This window comes from Sinohyriopsis cumingii, chromosome 15 (assembly GCF_028554795.1).
Source record: "Sinohyriopsis cumingii isolate HCF-2022 chromosome 15, ASM2855479v2, whole genome shotgun sequence".
Taxonomy (NCBI): domain Eukaryota; kingdom Metazoa; phylum Mollusca; class Bivalvia; order Unionida; family Unionidae; genus Sinohyriopsis; species Sinohyriopsis cumingii.
This window is the reverse complement of record NC_142975.1, coordinates 121,897,763-121,917,343: the sequence shown is the minus strand read 5'-3', so window position 1 is coordinate 121,917,343 and position 19,581 is coordinate 121,897,763. Positions and strand designations below refer to the sequence as shown.

General features: G+C 34.5%; 2 protein-coding genes across 3 annotated transcripts in view; one reads left to right on the top strand and one right to left on the bottom strand.

The window, feature by feature from the left end:
- The window catches only part of LOC149782629 (uncharacterized), a 122,283-nt gene that overhangs the window by 13,304 nt on the left and 89,398 nt on the right, over window positions 1–19,581 (bottom strand). For both annotated transcript variants that reach the window (XM_089934112.1, XM_089934113.1), the window contains 2 exons: window positions 14,828–14,957; window positions 4,625–4,671 (listed from right to left, as the gene is read on the bottom strand). In XM_089934112.1, coding sequence (XP_089790238.1) covers window positions 4,625–4,671; window positions 14,828–14,957 — 177 coding nt within the window. The remainder of the gene's footprint in view (window positions 1–4,624; window positions 4,672–14,827; window positions 14,958–19,581) is intronic.
- LOC149782630 (uncharacterized protein F13E9.13, mitochondrial-like) overlaps window positions 1–19,581 on the top strand; it is a 69,557-nt gene that overhangs the window by 48,442 nt on the left and 1,534 nt on the right. The gene's annotated exons all lie outside the window — the stretch shown is intronic.

Below are 19,581 nucleotides of genomic sequence, written 5' to 3'. Positions count from 1 at the left end.
GGTAAAGTCGAAAGGTCACAGTGCTTCTTCCTTTTCCATATGGAAGTTGTCTAGAAAGTTTTGGGTCAAGGTCTGTGAGTTAGTTGTAAAGTTTTTGTACAGAATCCAGAATAGACAGATGGATTGACAGACAAAACATTAATCTTACAACACCATAAACTTCAAATGAAGGCTGAAGCATATAAAAATACAACACATCCCATTTGATTTGAAACTCTTCCATTTAAACAAAGAATTAGTTTTACTGACATTTTCAAAATGACTAGTCTTCACACATCTCTCAGAAAGCCTCCCTAAATTACAGTAAAACCTAACTTGAGAGACCACTTGTCTTGAGAGACAAGGTTCTCCATATACAGATTTCTTGATTATATAGTGTAATGACCTGTCGTGAGAGACCATTATGTTTTTGGAAGAAGGTGTGGTCTTTCAAGACAGGTTCCACTGTATTACAGGCCTGTCATAGGTAGATCTTTCAAATGTTTAAGTAATTAAGGTCATTAATTAGTAAATATGTTCTTTTTGAATGTGACTGACTAATAAAGAAAACTCTTTTCAAATTTTCCCATAAACTATTTTGAATACTCCTGAGTGCAACCAGAGACATTTTGATGTATTTCTTAGGCACACACACACACACACATCTCCAGTTTGCAATATTTATTCATCCAAGAAAATGTTTCAACCCATCATTAGGTCTCACCAGATGGCAGCAGCAAACTACAAGTTTATCCTTATGATTTGCTGTAGACTTCCTCACAACAGTTTTGTGTGCACATATTTTTTAAAGAGCAAACAGTGTATATATATATATATATATATATATATATATATATATATATATATATATATATATATATATATATATATATATAGTTCTTGTTATCAACTGTAATGTAACCACATCTGCATTAAGGTAAATTCACTCAAAGTGCATCAATTTGACTAAAGAATTATCTCTATTGATACAGATGTCTCTTTCGATTTACCTACCAAAGTGTATCAGTTTGGCAAAAGCATTCTCTGTTGATACAGAAGTCGGTTTCAATTTCCCTACCACTTTGTGACAGACAGCATGGGATCAAAGTCCTTTGTATCGACATCAAGAAGATATATTCTTATCAGTTAGTCATGAGTGCCAGCACTCGGCCTGTACCACAGTTTTATTCTAATCAAAGTCTCAGGTGCAAAATTCCACACTTACAGTACTTGTGAAGTTTCCATCAAATGAATCACATTTGGGTTCAATCCATTCAATGAAATTAGTTTTTGTCAGTATGAATTACTGACAGTCCTCAATAGTTGTTGTATCTGAGAATCCCCTCCCCACCACCTACTTTACTTGACATCAGCACTGATGACTGAAATTGCTGTTAACTCTTGGCTAACTGTAATGACCAATCAAAGTGTCCATGTGGTCATTACTAGCATTTTCAAGACAAGTGCAAGGCTCAAATATAATGAATGGATTAAAAATTTCATGGTCCAATAATGTATCACATACATTTGCATGAAAAATCTGCACATGCATTTCTGCTTTGACCTGCAAGTCACTGCCACATGACAAACACTTCAGTTGCAGTGACCGCTATCACGCACTGCTGAAAGAAACTCAGTGAGGAAAATTGGATTTACCTCCGATGTACTTGGCTCTCAGCAATTTAAAACACTTTCCTTTATTTTAATGAATGGCAAATTTCTTGCCAGCAAACACCAACTATGGGTGCTTTTTTTCAAAAGATGGTGCAAAGATATTGCAGCAAAAACATGATTTTGAATGATGACAAGTTATGTTCCAATGAATTTTTCATAATGTCCCTGTCACTCTAAGTATGAAAAAAGTGAATAATGCTTTATCTAACAATGTCACCAGCTTGTTGCCCTTAGTTATATTTTTGGCTTTTACTCATCTTACATGACATTACATGCAGCATGCTCCAAAGATGCCGATTTCCTAAACTTTGTGGGACTATGCAATACAAAGTTTTTTGATGATAGTTTTGGCAGTTTAAAAATTTTGGCACTGAGGCTGCTGTCATATCTCAACCAAGGGAATAGCTCTGTCCACTTTTCTACTAAAAGCTCTAGCTTTCTTACTTGTGTTGCAATTTTGTCATTGTTTTTCTTACACTCTGACATCTTGAGTAGTGCATTTTCAAACAGTAACACCAAGACTGATACTTACTGTTGTTATATGCTGGAATATATGAGCTTGCCAATACATTTTTTAAAAGATCCTTTAGAATAACAAAAACCATTACAGAGAAGCCAATTTTTGACATTTGTCCAGTGTTCGCAAAAAAACTGAGCTGCCTTTCTCCATCCCTATTTAACCATTTAACTGTGAGCAGTATAGCTTCAGGAGATGTAACAAGTTTAGTCAATGATGCTTCTACTGAATGTCTGACAAAGAAACAATGTGTAAACTAGAGCTGGTGACTTTTAGATCAAGCTGAATTTGTAATACCTTGTTTAATAAAGAATGAATCTGATAACCTGACACAGTGATCTTTAATATTACTTCATTAAGATGTTTATTTTACAGTTTTACTGATAAACAATTAAAGACAATCTGAAACAATGAACTTCCTATAAATTACTGTACATCAAAATTGTGCGTAACTAATTGCTGAAATTAAAAAGAATGGATCTAAGTTAGCATGAGTTAGAATCGATCCAACTTAAAATTATTCATTTAACTCTGTAAGATTTTAGATTGTGCCAAGTCTGTGTAGCTGTAAAAGGCATCTTGGAATAAAATATGGGCAAAAAAAGCACACCGAAATTGAATTAAAACAAATGTACCATAATCAATTAAAAAACTGCATCTGAGGAAACACATTTCAAGTCCCCAGGACCAAAAACATTTATTTTAAAACTGAACTTTTGACAAGAAAGATTTTTTAAGACTAACCAAATAAAAGAAAGATTTCAATATCATTCTATCTTTCAAATAGAAGCCTTTGACAGAAATGCAAAAAGAGAAATGATAAAGGTATATGTTTTTTTTGGTCATGTAATTTACTACTGTTTGTTGTCATCCTTACCTCATTTCATACACTGAACGAATTGGTCTTTGCCACTCAACATGCCATGATTTTGATATAAAATTCAAGTCACCACATTTAAATTATCTACATAAGCGTGTTGATTTTTTTTTAGAGACACCTTTAAATTAGATGATAAGAACATTAATGAGGCATATAATATGGTCATCACTTGAAACAAGGTCATAAAGCTGATATTTCAAAAAGGATAAAGTCCAAGTTTTCACCTCAGCCAAATGAGAGATCATCTTTAAAAAAAACAGCTGTTCAAACTGTTCTATAGACAGAATTTTTTTACTCATCTTTTGAAACCTATGAATTCTCTCTTTCACTTCAAAAAGACAGTATTAGTTCTTGAAACCATACCAATTCATTCTAATATCTACTCATGTCACATCAGTGCAATCTATTTTGATATATTACTCTGATCCTAACTGTACTGGCAGACAAATTCTTAAGATTGTCTAACACAAGTCTTTAGTAATATCCAGTATTGTAACATCTACGAGAGATAATGGTATTTGTGTACAACAAAAAGAAAACAATATTAATCAAACTTAGCTTTTTATAACAGTACTCAAAATAACTGACTTGAGCGAATCAATATATCTGACATGAAATATCTGTATACCAATAAACTTGCTCATGTGGTGAGATTTAATCTTTCACAGGTATAATGAATTAATTGCTTTAGTTTAATACATTTATTGATTTCTGTGTACATTTTACATACTGTTCTGAGACTATGCACCTTTTAAAAAAATATACCACTGTACTGCTTTCATAACCAAGTAAATATACTATTGTTGTTTATATGCATTATCACAACAGCCCAGTAAATATATTATTATTGTTTGTATGCATTATCAAGACAGCCCAGTAAATATCATAATGTTTATATGCATTATCATGACAGTCTAGTATGTATATTATTGTTTTGTATGCATTATGCATTATCATGACAGCCCAATAAATATATTGTCATTTATATGCATTATCATGACAGCCAAGTAAATATATTATTGTTTATATCCATTACTATGACAGCCCAGTAAATATCATATTGTTTGTATGCATTATTATGACAGCCCAGTATATATCATATTATTGTTTGAATGTATTATCATGACAGCCTAATAAATATCATAGTCATTTATATGCATTATCATGACATCCCAGTATATATCCTATTATTGTCTGTATGCATTATCATAAAAACCCAATAAATATCATATTGTCATTTATATGCATTATCATGACAGCCTTGTTGGAACATCCCTCAGTATAACACTCCTCACTTTTATGACTCCTTTGAACTGCATTATGCCAAAAACAAATATGCGTGTTTCCAGTTGGCTGACCAACCCTGTTTCGCACTGCCGATCCTAGTACTTCTTTCCTCCCATGGTAAAATTTTTTGTTACAAAAGAATCACTTTAAATATATATGTTTTTGAAATAAAGACCTGCCTACCCTAAGTTTAAAGCCAGTTCAATAGAAAGTGCACATATTTAGTCGGAGGAATCCTGTATCATGAGGGAATTTATAGTATTTCCTTACAAGAGATCATGCTTTACCTTCACTTGTGTCATATGTAGTTCTTTGCCTGCATAAATTACTGCAGCTGTAAAAAAAAATGAAAATGTATTAACATCTTTAAAAGGAAGTATATTTAGCAGAATTTAACTAATTTGTCCAAAAAAGGCATATTTTAAATGTTGGTGAGATGTACTGTACCACCTCTACAGAAGTTTACAGTTTACAATAAGTCCTAAATTACAACAATATCAAGTGAGCACTAGAAAGCTAACAAAGGTGAATGTTCAAGCCACAAATTGTTTACCGGAAGGAAACTGTTTAGAAGTGCATGCTGTACAATCTGTGTTAAAGTTCTTTATACTAACAACATAAAAAAGTAACCTATGTATTCCTGTATACCTTGATCTATCAGGCATTTAATTTCTGTCTTACCAATTGTGGAGAAAGAATGCAAGACATAACAAACCTGGAAGTGGGATGAGCCCATTGTTAGAATTTTTGCATACCTATACTCTACAATTACCTGTGGAATTCAGTAATACATGCTACACTGAATACTGAGATAGTCTGGATTTCTTTCCTTTTTTCTGCAAAGTGAATCCCACCCAAGTGTCCAGGGGTGGGGGATGATGTCAAAGGTCACATTATCTAAATATTTTGATAGAGTTCAATGCACAATGGCTATAATGCATGCTTTGAATTTATCTTTGAAATATTACAAAAGTAAGATGAAAAATTGTTTTTTAAACCAACACTACTCCCGGGTCTTGCCCCTGTGTCTGTCTTTATCTTCTGGGAACCCAAGCCCTGATCACAACCTTCGAATCATCAAGTACCACATATACGCCTTCTTAGAATGAAAAGGCCAGGTCAATTATGCAACCAGTATTAGCTCCCTAAGTCTCTCCCTACCTCCTGGAGATTGACCATAAATAGGGTTACAGCTTAGAAACTGCTTTTAAAAAAACCCATTAAAATATGGATACTACTACTCTGCATGCAAAGGAATATTAATCGATGAAGTAAGCAGTAAGTACAGGTGTCTTGTCTGTCCTTAACCACTTGTCACCTGCCCTATAATCACATATAAACTTTAGCTGGAAGAAAAAGCTAAGTACACCTGTCCCTAGATAACATGCACATAAAAGGGTCCAAAAACAAAGACCACACTATAAGCAAGATGCGAGTTATCAAGGGACCTCCATAACAATATGAAATGATGCCATCCTTGCTGAACAATGAGAAAACTGCTGGGGGTGGTGGGACAAACTGGTCTGTTCAATGGCTGAATACATTTAAAATCGCATTGGGAATAATTGTCACTTTTTCTAATGAAGTTATTTGTTTTTACAAAAAAATGATATTTGTTTTCAAGATGCCCAACCAGTGAGAGATCATTAACATTATTGCAGCTGGTTTAAGCAATCCTCCATGTGTATGCGAAAACACTGTGTATTACATCACTGCTTTATGTTGCTTTTGAGAAGTCTGGTTCCCTTACTGCTTTGCCTCTTCCAGTGTGGAATGCAATGCAAGGACAAAATAACAAACAGGGAATCAGACTATCTACTGATTCAAATTTACAAACAAACAAGATACCTTTTATTAAAACAGAACTGAACATTTGGTTCCTGAAACAGCTGTCAACATCAAAAATCATTTTTTTAAAAATTGTTTGATTAGTAAAATACTGATGCCACAATTTCGTTGCAAGTAATAGTGAAACTTGTCAACTGTGAGGAAATATCTAAGTGCCAATTCAGGAATTACAAGTTAACAACAATACAAACTCTGACAATAGCTTCTCATTAATAAAATGTATAAGTGAACCAGAATTTTATTTCATCCAGTATTCATTTGGCTTGGATGTCTTTCTTTCTTTGATCACTTTTGTGAATGAGTACGTTAAATGAAGATAATTTAATTATATTACATTCACAAAAGAATTATAACAGTGACTAATCACTTGAAATGAGCTGACCTGACACTGCTGGGGCTGCTACCTCTTACACAGGTTAGATTTGCATGCCTTTTAACTTTTCAATTACCCTACCCCCTATATTTGATACAAAAGACATAATTAACGTGGTAATACAAGGACGTCAGCTTTTAATTCAAAGCAACTATACAACAATTACTTGCACAAATCAGGTATCGAAACATCATCGGCAATCAGGTTCTCACAGAAATGCTTGCTGACATATAGAGTAGATTGATATATTTCATGTTTAAATACAACTGGGCACATTGTATTATGATCATTACACTTAAGCCGAACTAAAAGATAGAACACACGAATTTCACTTGATAGAATAAACTTACTTATTTGGTATTTATTTATGAAACTGCTCCCTCAAGTAGGCATTAATGACATTTTCATTGATCGAAATGTCACTGCACACTATTATTTATACTATCACCAATTCCAACTACCTTCTCTCCAGTCGACCTTCTGGACATGTTTGCAGATTTCTTCTGTGACAAAGTACAAACAATTGAGAAATTTTTGCAAATAAATTTTACCAACACAGCACAAACAGTAAGCGACTTAAGAATGAATGAATGTAGGTGTATCTTTTCCTCTATTCAAACAAATGACAGATACAAGTTTTTCCACCTTGAAGTTCCATTAAGTTCTCAGTCTGACATTATTCAACTTGAATGCATTATGTCCTGCACAAATGCTTTTCTCCAGGAGGAGAAAAAAGGAACATTGCCAACTAGTTATACTGAACATAGTTGACACTCCCATTTAACTTTAGAGCTTACTGATGCTTCTTATTATGTATTTCTATTTATAGTTGTTCTGATAAGCAAGCAGCACATCTACTTGGTTTTCTGATGTATTCCGGATCTCAACATGGCTTTCTGATGTATTCCACACCTCAACATGGCTTTTTGATGTTTTCTGCACCTCAACATGGCTTTCTGATGTATTCCACACCTCAACATGGCTTTTTGATGTATTCCACACCTCAATATAGCTTTTTGATGTTTTCCACACCTCAACATGGTTTTCTGATGTATTCCACACCTCAACATGGACTTCTGATGTATTCCACACCTCAACATGGCTTTCTGATGTATTCCACACCTCAACATGGCTTTTTGATGTATCCCACACCTCAACATGACTTTCTGATGTATTCCGTACCTCAACATGGCTTTCTGATGTATTCCACACCTTAACACGGCTTTCAATGCATTCCACCTCTGAACATGGCTTTCTGATGTATTCCACACCTCAACATGGCTTTTTGATGTATTCCACACCTCAACATGGCTTTTTGATGTACTCCATCCCTCAACATGACTTTCTGATGCATTCCACACCTCAACATGGCTTTTTGATGTATTCCACACCTCAACATGGCTTTCTGATATTCCACACCTCAACATGGCTTTTCGATGTATTCCGCACCTCAACATGGCTTTCTGATGTATTCCACACCTCAACATGGCTTTTTGATGTATTCCACACCTCAACATGGCTTTTTGATGTATTCCACACCTCAACATGGCTTTTTGATGTATTCCACACCTCAACATGGCTTTCTGATGTATTCAACCCCTCAACATGGCTTTCTGATGTATTTGACACCTTAACATGGCTTTCAATGCATTCCACCGCTGAACATGGCTTTCTGATGTATTCCACACCTCAACATGGCTTTCTGATGTATTCCGCACCTCAACATGGCTTTTTGATGTTTTCCACACCTCAACATGGCTTTCTGATGTATTCCACACCTCAACATGGCTTTCTGATGTATTTGACACCTTAACATGGCTTTCAATGCATTCCACCGCTGAACATGGCTTTCTGATGTATTCCACACCTCAACATGGCTTTCTGATGTATTCCGCACCTCAACATGGCTTTTTGATGTTTTCCACACCTCAACATGGCTTTCTGATGTATTCCACACTCAACATAGCTTTCTGATGTATTCCACACCTCAACATGGCTTTTGATGTATTCCACACCTCAACATGGCTTTCTGATATTCCACACCTCAACATGGCTTTTTGATGTATTCCACACCTCAACATGGCTTTCTGATGTATTCCACATCTCAACATGGCTTTTCAATGTATTCCACACCTCAACATGGCTTTTTGATGTATTCCACACCTCAACATGGCTTTTTGATGTATTCCACACCTCAACATGGCTTTCTGATGTATTCAACCCCTCAACATGACTTTCTGATGTATTCGGTACCTCAACATGGCTTTCTGATGTATTTGACACCTTAACATGGCTTTCAATGCATTCCACCGCTGAACATGGCTTTCTGATGTATTCCACACCTCAACATGGCTTTCTGATGTATTCCGCACCTCAACATGGCTTTTTGATGTTTTCCACACCTCAACATGGCTTTCTGATGTATTCCACACTCAACATAGCTTTCTGATGTATTCCACACCTCAACATGGCTTTTTGATGTTTTCCACACCTCAACATGGCTTTCTGATGTATTCCAAACATCAACATGGACTTCTGATGTATTCCACACCTCAACAATGCTTTTTGATGTATTCCACATCTCAACATGGCTTTTTGATGTATTCCACACCTCAACATGACTTTCTGATGTATTCCGTACCTCAACATGGCTTTCTGATGTATTCCACACCTTAACACGGCTTTCAATGCATTCCACCTCTGAACATGGCTTTCTGATATATTCCACACCTCAACATGGCTTTTTGATGTATTCCACACCTCAACATGGCTTTTTGATGTACTCAATCCCTCAACATGACTTTCTGATGCATTCCACACCTCAACATGGCTTTTTGATTTATTCCACACCTCAACATGGCTTTCTGATATATTCCACACCTCAACATGGCTTTTCGATGTATTCCACACCTCAACATGGCTTTTTGATGTATTCCACACCTCAACATGGCTTTTTGATGTATTCCACACCTCAACATGGCTTTCTGATGTATTCAACCCCTCAACATGACTTTCTGATGTATTCGGTACCTCAACATGGCTTTTTGATGTATTCCACACCTCAACATGGCTTTCTGATGTATTCAACCCCTCAACATGACTTTCTGATGTATTCGGTACCTCAGCATGGTGTTCTGATGTATTTGACACCTTAACATGGCTTTCGATGCATTCCACCGCTGAACATGGCTTTCTGATGTATTCCACACTTCAACATGGCTTTCTGATGTATTCCACACCTCAACATGGCTTTCTGATGTATTCCATGTCTCAACATGGCTTTCTGATGTATTCCATGCCTCAACATGGTTTTTCTTATGTATTCCACACCTCAACATGTCTTTCTGATGTATTCCATACTTCAACATGGCTTTTTGATGTATTCCACACCTTAACATGGCTTTCGATGCATTCCACTGCTGAACATGGCTTTCTGATGTATTCCACACCTCAAAATGGCTTTTTGATGTAGTCCACATCTCAACATGGCTTTCTGATGTACTCCACCCCTCAACATGATTTTCTGACGTATTCCATAGCTCAAAATGGCTTTCTAATGTATTCCACACCTTAACATGGCTTTCGATGCATTCCACTGCTGAACATGGCTTTCTAATGTATTCCACACCTCAACATGGCTTTCTGATGTATTCCGCACCTCAGTATGGCTTTCTTATGTATTTCACACCGCAACATGGCTTTTTGATGTATTCCACACCTCAAAATGGCTTTCTGATGTATTCCGCACCTCGACATGGCTTTTCTGATGTATTCCACACCTCAACAAGGCTTTCTGAAGTATTCCCTTTCCTACAACTTAGTTTGTGACTTTATTAAGCTGACAGTACCTCAAAATGTCTTTGAGATGTATTCTGCATATTAAGAGTGCTTTTTGATGCATTCCACACTTCAACACAGCTTTCAGAGGTATTCTGCACCTCATTCTGGCTCTCTGATGTATTCTGCTTGCTATAACTAGCTCTTGTAACTTAGGCTTCCTCAGTCTATTCTTGTTTAAGTAATCCCTTGGGATGAGGCAATCCCAAAACATAAGAGGAAATTCACTGATGAACTCACCATCATTAAATATTAAAATTAACTTATGAATGGACAATTTACTCTGAACTTGGCAAGTATAGATGCCTATAACACAAACACCAACAAATAGATTAAACATTTCCTTGTTAATCATTACTTGTTTTCAACATTTTAAGTTGGGTGAACTTGTTAGTTTTTATTTACAGTTCTGTCCTTTTCATGGTTAGTCTTGTCTGTTATGTTCATGTTTAGTTGCTATGTGATAAATACTAAGCCAGAACACCAAGTTGTCAGAGAACAGCTGCAGACATCATGTAAGCATCATCAGTCTAAGCACTATAAATAATCAAACAGCTTCTCTAGTTTCACAGCCACTAATGCTATTGGAAAATATAATAAATGAAGCACTAAATTTACATTACCATGTACATTAAATAAAACTTGTAGGGTAGAAAATGACAACAGACACTTGAATGTATTACTGGGCAGAATAATGTACTTGAGCCAAATTTTACCAAAAGAATAATGCTGAAGAACAATTCCAAAGCAAAAAAAGGACTGCAAGTTTTAATGTATTCAGGCATTATTAAATTAAAATGTATGGATGTTTTTACTTTCCATTCTAGTCTACAATAACTAGTTTCAGTTCCTTGTAACTAGGGACTGAAAGAGATATGTTTATATCAAAAATACATTGATGCAAATAGCTACTTCTGTGGTTCTCACCATGGCTGATCATCAAGCTTTTTATTATTACAATAGCATTCCACCCCCCTCCACCCCAATCTATGACCCATTTGGTGTAATCCTTTACATGTACTACATGTCCTCCTGTAATGACTGTATGTAGAGTGCTAGACAACAATATATTTAAACAATATGACAGCAATTGTAATTTTTGTCCCTTCTCCTATGGACTCCCATGACAGATTTTTAAAAAATCTATGCCCTCTCAATGATAGTTATCACGTGGACAACACATCTCCAGCGTATCAAGTCTGATAAATTTTCACATGTGATTTTGAAGGTGGCAAGAATTATGAACAGACAGATAGATGGAGAATATCACAATACAATGAAACACCGCTATAGCACGCTCTGTCATAACACAAATTCAAATATAGCATGGTTGTAGTGTGACTCCTAAAATTTTATGTAAGTTTATTTTTCTTGTGCATGAAAAAGAGAATTATTTCTTAACACATTAACCCCTAGCGACGAGTTAATGTGGCAGGAGGTAGGAGGTAGTAGCCTACTGCCGAGCTCTGTAGCGTCATGGTCATGCATGATAACACTATAGTGTTGGTATTATAGAAAGGTAGACAGATGTAGCTCTACAATGATACCAAATAATCTGGAATTTCTAGTTGCACTACAAAATATAAAGGAAAAAACCTCAATTTTTGGAATTGATTTTTTTCTATCCAAAATTGGCTTGTGGTCAGGATCTGATTTTGTGTCTGGATTTTAGATTTTTTGGTCTCAGATCTAAGGCAAACTGGTCTAAACTGCAAACAGACAGATGAACCTTTGCAAAAAATAGGATAAGATGGGCATTTGGAATATAGAGTGGTCTCGATACAAAAATAATGGGTCCATTTAGCACCAAAAAAACCCCAAAAAACAAACAAGAACTCCAACTTTTACCCTTCTGCTCATGCACGAGCCAAATAGCCAATGAAAAATGATGTTTCTAACACAACTAGGCAGTATATTATTGAAAGATCACCTGGGATTTGGTGTTTTTTTCGGATGCATTCAGAAATAGCTTTCAAAATGTGTTTCCTACTCGAATTTCAGGTGAAAACGACAAAAACCTCCAGGGGTTAATGTGTTAAAAGTATCAAAAAAATTTAAGCAGTTTATTATCATTTTGGGGTAGAGATTGCACATGAATAATAAAAGACAATCATGGCATGGCTCCTGAAATTTTATATGTATTTTTCTCATTCACAAAAAAAAATAGTTTTTTCTTCTTAAAAGTACAAAAAGTAGCTTGTAAAAAGTTTCTGGGATCAAGTAGAGCTTCACCAATGTCGGCAACAGTGATTGCCATTTCCTTTTGGCGACAAAATATACCATCTGGTGATTTTTTAATTATTGGATGTTTAAACTTGTATATACAACCATTGGCTTGGAGTGGAGAAATTCAGAGGCCAAATGAAAGGAAGCCACAAACGTAATATAAAATGCACTGAAATTTATCTATTGTTACATAAATTCTTTGTCCATATTGACAAACCATCTTAAAAGTGCATTGTTATATCATAATCCACTTATGTTGACATCTAGCATGAGTACTGTATGTTGTGAGATTCCGCTTTTTTTGTTGTTGACATTTCTCGTTGCGGAGATCAACCGGATGAGGCATTATCTCATAATCTATTTTTCGTTGGATTTGTAGCTGCTCGCTAGTAATTAATTATTGTCCTTTGACCCTTTGTTGAATTTCTGATGCATGCGTGGAAGGCAGCATCACTGCTACTACAAACGTATAGTAAAAAACACATCTTACATGTTGGAACAGTAAAAACAGTAACTAGAATCAACCAAACAACAGCCAATTCCTTTTTTAAAATGTACCCAGATAAAAAATTAGTTTGCTGAAATTTCAAAGAAAACAGATTACCTTTGAAGCACCGATTATGAAAACGTATTTAGCAAAAGGAAAAAAAATCAGTCTCAATCAGGCAATACAATTATTTGATGTTGCCGCCACAGTAAGACGCTGGCATTTGTTTGGTTCTCCAAAGCTGTTCTTTAGCAGTGACTTCAATAACAAATGCATCCTTCATCAAACAAAGCTAACTACAATCCCCAATAAAAACAAAGAAACTTTCTTCAAAGGAAGTCAGTACCAAATTTAAATAAAATGAGATTTATGCATTTTTCATCGTGACTGAACATGTTTACTCTGCCATGAAAGTTTCCTTTTTGCATGGAAAAAGTTTATGCTTACAAACACTACCAACAGGGACTTAAAACACAACTAACTTTTACTGACTTGGGACGTACTGAAAAGTAAATTTGCTTCATCATTCGTTGCATGATTGTGCTACGTTTTTCCACTGAATTCAGACCAATATGACCTGTGACAAAATTATTGAATATTTTAAACCTCTGTGTGCATATTTTTGAAGGAATTACTTGTATTGTGGATTCAATGTATGTGATGAGATTCGCAGTAAGTACACAGTGTTGATACTTTATTCATGCTATACATTAGACATGAATATATATATATACCTGTATGTACCAATCTGTGGTTCTCTAAATAAAGTAAAATATTATAAATGCTTTCTCTGTTTTCACTACAGGTGTATTTCTCATTTAATATGCATTGATTTAAGATGGTAACTGTGCCAATGAAGCATGTATTTTACTGCCCACATTTACTACCTACACCGCCACACACCCCGCCCCCCGCACATTTTCTGGGGTACATGCATCATTTTCTTCAGCTAACTGACCTGGTTGCCTATAACACGGTTCAGTCTATAACACGGTCGGGTTCTATGGCCGTATCACCTGCTCACACCTTGGAATTATGATAGAATTAATATAAATACATATGCAGACTACAACTTGCTCTGGCCGAGTGGTCTAAAGCGTACTCCATTACAGATCACTGCCATCTCACCTCTGTCTGCGTGGGTTCGAATCTAGGATTCGACCAATGTGGGTATGTGAGAAAGCTTGCCAGTAGGTTCTCGTGGGTCGCTGGTTCTTCCTGGGGTTTTCCAGAGTTCTTCCTCCACCATTAATACTGGCCGCCATGCATAGCCGATCATGTGCTGAAAAATGGCGTTAAACCCAACAACAACAACAACACAACTTGCTTGCCCCTAAATTATGTTTGCCTTCACAAAGTTAAAGAAATAACCATTTGTCTCCTGGTAAATAAATGTCTTGAATAAAAAGAGAATGGAAACTGTATAAAGCACATCCTAAAAACACATCAGTAACTTGAATTGCTAACAACAAACAACTAGAATCATTAATAATCTGTCATGGTTCTTTGAGGTTAAGCTCAACTAATTGGTGCTTTTATATTTTTGTCCTCAAAATAACATTAATTATTAATTATTAAATTCTTTTCTAATTAATTAACTCAATTAACTGGACCAACTTTGCAGTTTCAATGGTTATACATGTAACAAGCCCAACCTGTAAAATTATGTAACGAAGTAATGCTATCTTACTTGAAAGATGTTATCAGTTTTATTATTACCCTTCTGGTCTTCTCCTTGACAGGCTGATGACAATTATGACAATGAGAATGACAAGAATAACAGCAACAGTTCCAAAAACAATAGCCAAGAACCTCTCATCTGTCATGTCAAATTGGATGCTTTCCTGTGCTGAAATAGAACATGTCAGTAAATAAAGGGTATTGTAAATTAAAGTATCAGTGACAATGTATGAACATGGCTATAGTTTCACCAAATTATTATTAGGTTTTTAAACAGTAAAAGTAATTGTCAAATATGCATGTGTCCTTCCTCTTGAAGTTATTGCTATGCATATCCAAATAATAAAATGTATTTACATGCATATCCAGATGAATAAAATGTAATTAATTACATGCATATCCAGATAAATAAAATGTAATTGATTATGTGCATATCCAAATGAATAAAATGTAATAACTATATGTATATCCAGATAAATAAAATGTAATTACATGCATAGCCAGATAAATAAAATGTAATAACTACATGCTTATCCAGGTAAATGAAATGTAATTCCAAGCATATCCTGATAAATGAAATATAATAAATTACATGCATATCCAGATGAATAAAATGTAATTAATTACATGCATATCCAAATGAATAAAATGTAATTAATTACAAGCATATCAAGATGAATGAAATGTTATTAATTGCATGCATATCCAGATGAATGAAATGTAATTACATGTATAAGCAAATGAATACAATATAATGATTACATGCATATCCAGATGAATAAAATTTAATTAATTACATGCATATTCAGATAACAAAATGTAATTGATTACATACATATCCAGATGAATAAAATGTAATCAATTACATGCATATCCACATAAATAAAAATGTAATAATTACATGCACGTCCAGATGAATGAAAAGTAATAATTACATGCATATCCAGATGAATAAAATATAATAATAATTACATGACTATCCAGATAAATAAAATGTAACAACTATATGCATATCCAGATGAATGAAATTTAATTAATTACATGCATATCCAGATGAATAAAATGTAATTAATTACATTCGATGTCAGATGAATACTATGGGTCTGTTTATCTTATGATATATCTTGGTACCTACATATGTTTAAAACCTGAAACCCACTGGCACCATATTCTTGATGTTTATTAGTCTGAAATTCAAACTCCTGGTACAATTCAAAAACCAATCTATTACTTAATAGTTACATTAGTATTTATCTGTTATGTATAATTCACAGTGATCATCACTTACCTTGAGAAAATCATGAAAGTTTTTATTTTAACATTATTGATGTTAACAAATTGAGAACTTTTGTTCTTTGAACTAGAATATGAATTTCACACAATTAGTTTCTGCAAATTCCTATATTAAAAATCAGGAATCAAAGTGTTACTAATAGATAGTATCAGTAACCTTTTCAATGACATTATTAACTGGATGATAGTCATTCTGTCTGAAGCTGACTATGGATGTCAATTTGAATGATAGTCTAGTCATTTAAAGCAGAAAAACTACTTTTACCATTTTAAATCAGAGCTCTTCTTTACTTTGATAAATTAGAATAGTTGACTTCAAGTACACATTTCAAAAATTGAAAGTGTACAACAAAGATATAGAAGCATTTCATCCATCACACGAAAATGGATGCTCTCTCTCTCTCTGAGGAAGGATAGGTATAAATCAGTATGTATGCATCCTCCATATATCTGAATTAAAATAAAAATGAATTTTAAACATAAATTTTTTAGATATCTTGTGTACAAATATAGACACACATGTATAACTACAAATGAAAAGGAAGGTACAAATCAGTATAAACTAGATGATCTCTCGATCTCGATCTCGATCTCTCTCTCTCTCTCATTTAGGATATGTACAAGCCAGTATAAACTGTTGGTATTCAGTTTCATCTATAAAGATTATACTTATTGTCATTAGGATCAGACATTTCCAAATCAATAAAATCAGGTATATGTAGCGTTACCATCATCAAAAAACTATACATGTACTTGCAAATGCAAAAAAAAATAATTTTCTAGGGCCAAAAACGGTCCTTATTATACATTCCCTATCCATATCCATTACAATACTACTGAACATTAAAAAATGCTGATGCTGTTTGATGCTGAAAATGAAGAAGCAGTGTGTCAAAATTCTATTTCTTTCCAATTCATTCTAACCCTTATGATGATTCATATAGGCTATAATAATATTGGCAGAAAGGCTATCTTTAAGCTGAGGTAGCAATTAACAATGTACATTATATGAGGATTGTAACTGTTGATTATGAAGTCTGTTTATAGTAACTGCAATTTCAAACAAAATTAATGGAATTAAATACCAATAACTGTTGTAGGACAAGAAATTATGGACTTGATTAGTGTTTTTAAAGTAATAAAATGTCAAAGTATTATCTTACAAATAAAGATGAATTGGTCAGTTTAAAAATAACTCAATGCCAATTATTTTTTTAACTATCAAATTTTAATGGACAAACTTAAAACTATAGAGTTGTATAATCTAATGTATGGTTAATGGCCAAAATCAATATCCAATTTCAGGAAGCTTAGAGTTATTTTCTGAAAATTGAAAAACAAATACTGCACATTTTACTTTCTCAACAAGCTACTTTTAAAAATTAAAATTTGCAGGCAATTGTTCATTTTTGTCACTTGACATTGCAATAAAATAAGCCTAATGTTCCATGAAAAGAATAAAAATTTACATTTCACAAAGACTTTCCTCAAAACTGCTCTCAGGAATGATCTGTACAACCTGACAACATTATAATTTTGCGTCTTAAAGAAAGTGATATATACCAGATCTTTTTGGTTTCTTTTGGCATTTCTGTCAGAGGGGGATTCTTGGTGCTCCAAGATCAAAATAACCAGATAAAATATAGTAGTTTTACTTGCATATATATTGCACTCTCGCTATAACTTCACTCTCACATCTACAGTGATCCCTGACTATAACACCCTTCAGCACAATGATGTCTATCATATCTCTCTTCAGTCTTACTATAATGCCCCTCAGTATACAAATGCATATCTTATCTGTCTTGTATTTCACTATAATGCCCCTCAGCATAATGATGCCTATCATATCTGTCTTCAGTCTCACAATAATGCCCCTCAGTATATAGATGCCCATCTTATCTGTCTTGTATCTCACTATCATGCCCCTCAGCATAGTGATACCTATCATTTGTCTTCATTTTCACTATAATTCCCCTCAGTATACAGATGCTCATCTTATCTGTCTTCAGTCTCACTATAATGTGCCTCAATTTAACAGATGCCCCTCTTACATCTTCAATCTCATTATAATGCTCTTCAGTAACTGATGCCCAACTTACTGTCTTCTGTCTCATTATAATGCCCCATACAGTATACAGATGCCCATCTTATCTTTCTTCAGTCTCACTACAAAGCCCCTCAGTATACAGATGCCCATCTTATCTGTCTTACATCTCACTATACTGTCCCTTTGTATACTGATGTCCATATTATCTGTCCTCTATCTCACTATAATGCCCCATACATTATACAGATGCCCATCTTATCTTTCTTCAGTCTCACTACAAAGCACTCAGTATACAGATGCCCATCTTATGTCTCATATCTCACTACAATGCCCCTCAGTACACAGATAACCATCTTATGCTCTTTAATCTCACTATAATGCTCTTCAGTTACTGATGTTCATCTTATGCCTTCAACCTCACTATAATGCCCCTCAGTACCATCTTTTCTGTCTTCAGTACTCTAGCAGAACTCCCTCCCATTAAATCTAAAATCTGCATCAATGTTAAAAATATATTTCAGTATATTTATAAATCTTCACAGCATGATATTCCCTTTATTAATTTCTGTATACTTGTGAATGTATTTATGTGTGTGTTTATCATATCTATATATATTTGAAAATGACTAGGTTATATATATATATATATAGAGAGAGAGAGAGAGAGAGAGAGAGAGAGAGAGAGAGAGAGAGAGAGAGAAAGAGAGAGTGTATACTCCCTACTTATAGCTCCCTCCCCTTTTTTTTCAAACGAAAATTTAAAAGATGCAGTTTAACCTCAGTAGAGAAGGTTCTGTTGGGTTCATGTGAACACAAGTACGGAAGGTCCTGGGGGTCCAGGTTTGGTAGTAAAATTTCCAATTGATCAGGTTCCTATGAATTTTTTTTGTGATATATTGATCATTTTATCTGTGCTGATACTTACATTGACTGAATTCAGTTGCAGAAAGACCCCCCTCCAGGACTGAATTCAGTGGAAGAAAGTATTTGTGTACATGTGGTTATTATAAGAGTACAACAAAAGAACAAATTTAGCTTTCATTGCTATGCTCTAATACACATCCCCCATTTGAAAAATGTTATCACCCCTGGGGTGTTAATTAGGGAGCATACTTTATCTTTATCAGTACAGCATGACAATGAATTGTTTGATCAAAAGCCCCACTTGTACTGATGTTGATCAATTGTTTGTCTGAATGAACGAATTAGTTTTGCTGCATTTTTTTAAATAATCTTTGAAAATGTTGTTTCCATACAGAAATGGGGCGTACATTCTCTGGTGACAGTGATATTCTTGCCCTCTTTTAAGGTGCAAGGAATTACATTACATTTTTGGCTCAAGTTTTTACTGTGTGCTATTGACATAGGTAATTACATAAGGACATAGTTTTTAACAACTGTATCTGCACACTCTGTTTGTGTTAAAGAACTCCATACAACAGTAGAATAG